At 54.8% G+C, this 3,116-nt stretch overlaps 1 protein-coding gene across 1 annotated transcript in view; it reads right to left on the bottom strand.

The window, feature by feature from the left end:
* CHD5 (chromodomain helicase DNA binding protein 5) overlaps nt 1-3,116 on the bottom strand; it is a 74,419-nt gene that overhangs the window by 24,530 nt on the left and 46,773 nt on the right. Inside the window, exons 30-32 of the mRNA XM_006145405.2 lie at nt 2,926-3,059; nt 2,350-2,494; nt 1,801-1,960 (exon numbers count right to left, since the gene is read on the bottom strand). Coding sequence (XP_006145467.1) covers nt 1,801-1,960; nt 2,350-2,494; nt 2,926-3,059 — 439 coding nt within the window. The remainder of the gene's footprint in view (nt 1-1,800; nt 1,961-2,349; nt 2,495-2,925; nt 3,060-3,116) is intronic.

Here is a 3,116-nt window from a genome sequence, read left to right as displayed (position 1 = left end):
AAAGAGGTGACAGGTGGGCTCAGGAGGGGAAGAGGTTGAGCTTGGCCTTCAGGAGGCTCCACTGGGCCAAGAACCTCCAGGAGAGATGGGTAGGATCCCAGATAAGCCAGAGGGCCCAATCCAGGCCTCTGACTCGGGGATCCTTGTGATACCCTGGGCCTGATGACGCCAAAGTGAGGGCTGTCAGGATGGGATTGCTTGCAGAAGTGGCTACCCAACTGGAGCAGAGACCAAGGATGTAGAGGCCTGGATGGGCAGCCAGGACACCAGGTCTGGCCTCCGATTTCAGGCCGCCTCAATGGCTGTGTGCCTCTGAGACATTAAGTCAGCCCGACACTGCAAAATGCCAACATGTGGCTCTGAGAAGCCCCAAGAGGTGAGCACTGTCACATCTCACCTCATGATCAGGAAAACAGAAACCCACGGGGGTAAGTAACCTGCCCAAGGTCAGACACAGAGTTCAGGGCAGAGCCTGGAAGCACGCCCAAGTGTGGCCACCGCCAAAGGGCACACCTGTGCTGAGGAGCAGAATGTCCTCGAAGGCACTGGGCCTCTCAGAGCCTCACCTGTCACCAAAATCCCAAGAGAAGAACAGAGAAAGGATTGTGGCATGGCCATTCTACCTGGGGGAAGATTTCTCACTTTCTCTCTCTCTCTGTCTGTCCTTCAGTGAGTGCATGCAACCTATAGCAATTTTTTTTAAAAATTAAATAAAACTAAGTTTAAAAAACACCAACGTTCATAGCACTCTTGTTCGCAATGGCCAAAAAGTATAAATAACCCAAAACCCATAAACGGAAGAATGGATGAACACAGTGTGGTAACTCCATACAATGGCACTGTTCAGCCCACGGAGGACTGAAGAGCTGATACACACCACAGTGTAGGAGAACGTTGAAACAGTATGCTGTCTGAACAGTATGTGAAAGAAGCCAGACATTAAGGACTACCTCGTGTGTAATTCCACTAATACGAAATGTCCAGAACAGGTAAATCCACAGACAGAAAGCAGATGAGTGGTTGCCTAGGGCTGGCAGGATTAATGGGCTGCCTATAGGAAGAGGGAGAAACTGCCAGTGGGACGGGGTTTACTGATAATGGCTGTACAACCCTGTGAAAACATTAGAGACCATGGAATAAACACACTTTAAAATAGTGGGTTTTGGGGTCCAACAGCTGGCACAGAGTTGAAGGCGGGTGGACCCCACATGGTCTATTGTATGGTTCGAGTCCTGGACCTGGTGGCTTGAAAAACACACCAGGCATATGTGTGTGCCCAAAATCCTGAGAGAAGGGACTGCAGTTGGCAGTCCCTTCAGGGGTACTTTCTTACTTTCCCCTCCCTCTTCCTCTCCATCGAGCATACACAACTTATAGTAAAAAGCTAAAAAAAAACAAGTGGTTCTACAGCGTGTATATGAATTCTATCTCAACACTCTTATTAAAAAGAAAATTTTGGGGGGGTCATCAGGTGGCATGGTCATTAGGGGTACTGGACTCCCACATGGCTGACCACAGTTTGAGTCCCAGACCTGGCGGCTTGCTTTTTCGCTCTCTCTCTCTATCTCTCGTTCTCTCTGTCTTGCTCTGGTCAAATTTTAAAAGAATAAAATAAAATATAATAATGATGAATAAAAGAAAAAGAAAGAAAGAAAAACTTTAAGAGCGAGACCAGCAAAGAGGAGTTTCCCAGGGGAAAGGAGGCCCTCTTTTGTGGGGCGTACAGAAGGCTTGGAGTTACTAGGGCCTTGCCGCCCTCCAGGACTAAGCGCCCTCCCCTCACTCGCCCAGACTCCAGACCTGTCAGGCCCAGTGGGGCTGGTGGGAGGTGGGCGGGGCTGGCAGGAACCGGCGTGTTGGGGTCGGAGGAGATGACCTCGCCTGGCTTCTTGCCCTCGGGCCCCTCAGGGATCAAGTCTGGGGTGCTGTACTTCCCATTGACGTGCTCAAACTCCTGAACCTGGGCAGTGGGAGGGAAGGAAGGAGGAGGGTGGTGGTCGTAATTCTGCCCTGAGGGCCTTAGGTGGCTACTGGAACTGGGGGTGTATAAGCTTAGGGTGTTTCATGCCTCCACCCAAGGCTGGCCAAGTCAGATGCAATCCTGGCCCCCATCCCCTACCAGCCCCACCACTGGCATCCCTGGTGTCCTCTGCCCTGCCATCCCAGCCTCCACCCCTGCAGGCCCCTCACCCAGAAAGGCTTTCTGGGTCTGTCCCTCTGTCCTTGCTCAAACCCTGGGCAATTGTTTGGCTTGAGCCATGCTCATGGCCTCTGACCTCCAACCCCCCGGGGCAGCACCAGGGCCCTGGTAGCTGCCAGGAAGGGCCCGGTAGAGGCTTACTCACCCACCTTCTTCCTAACTAGTGACATGACCCCGATGCGCGTGAGCACGTGCTGCCTGGAGAGGCCCTCCCGGGGCACGCCATCCGCGAAGGTCTCCGCACCATCTGCCCCCGGCTCACACAGGTGACGCATGAAGAGGGACACATAGGCTCTGGGGTGGGGGAGACTGGGGCTCAGAGAATGGGGGAGCCGACTGAGAGGGCTATCTGGAACCCCCAGAGGGACTTCCTGGCTGGAATCCTCACCATGGCCTGCCTCCCCACCAGGCCTATTGGCCAGGCCCCTGGGGAGGGCAGAGAGGCCCTCCCTGGTGGCAGAACCACCCAGAACAGCCTTCACCCTGGCCAGCCCAGATCATCCTTGCTGCTGTCAACAGCAGCCCTGCTGCTCGGTGCTTTCTAGAAATCAGCTCCGCCCCTCACGAAGACTCCAGACACCCAAAGACCAGACGGCAGTGAATTCTCCAAATGCCCTCAGATCAGCAGGGACCAGAGACACTGCCACTGTGCGGGCTCCCCCGGCTAAAGCCTAGCGCCCAGAGGCCAGCAGTCACACCCTGGGCTACCACCTCAGCCCCTTTACCTAAACTCCTTCTCACTCTTCCCACGAAGGTCCCGCACAAGCCAGTGGGAGTTGAAGGCGTCCTGCGGGGGCATGCCCCAGCGCATGATGGCATTCAGGAAGGCCTTGCGCTGCCGGGCGTTGAAGCCCAGCACCTGGGAGGGGGACACAGAGCAGGGAACGAGAGTTGAGGGGTGAGGAAGAAAGGAGGG

This window comes from Tupaia chinensis, unplaced genomic scaffold, assembly GCF_000334495.1.
Source record: "Tupaia chinensis unplaced genomic scaffold, TupChi_1.0 Scaffold000146_1, whole genome shotgun sequence".
NCBI lineage: Eukaryota > Metazoa > Chordata > Mammalia > Scandentia > Tupaiidae > Tupaia > Tupaia belangeri.
Note: the sequence above shows the minus strand (reverse complement) of the source record. Positions and strands in the feature narration are given on the sequence as shown.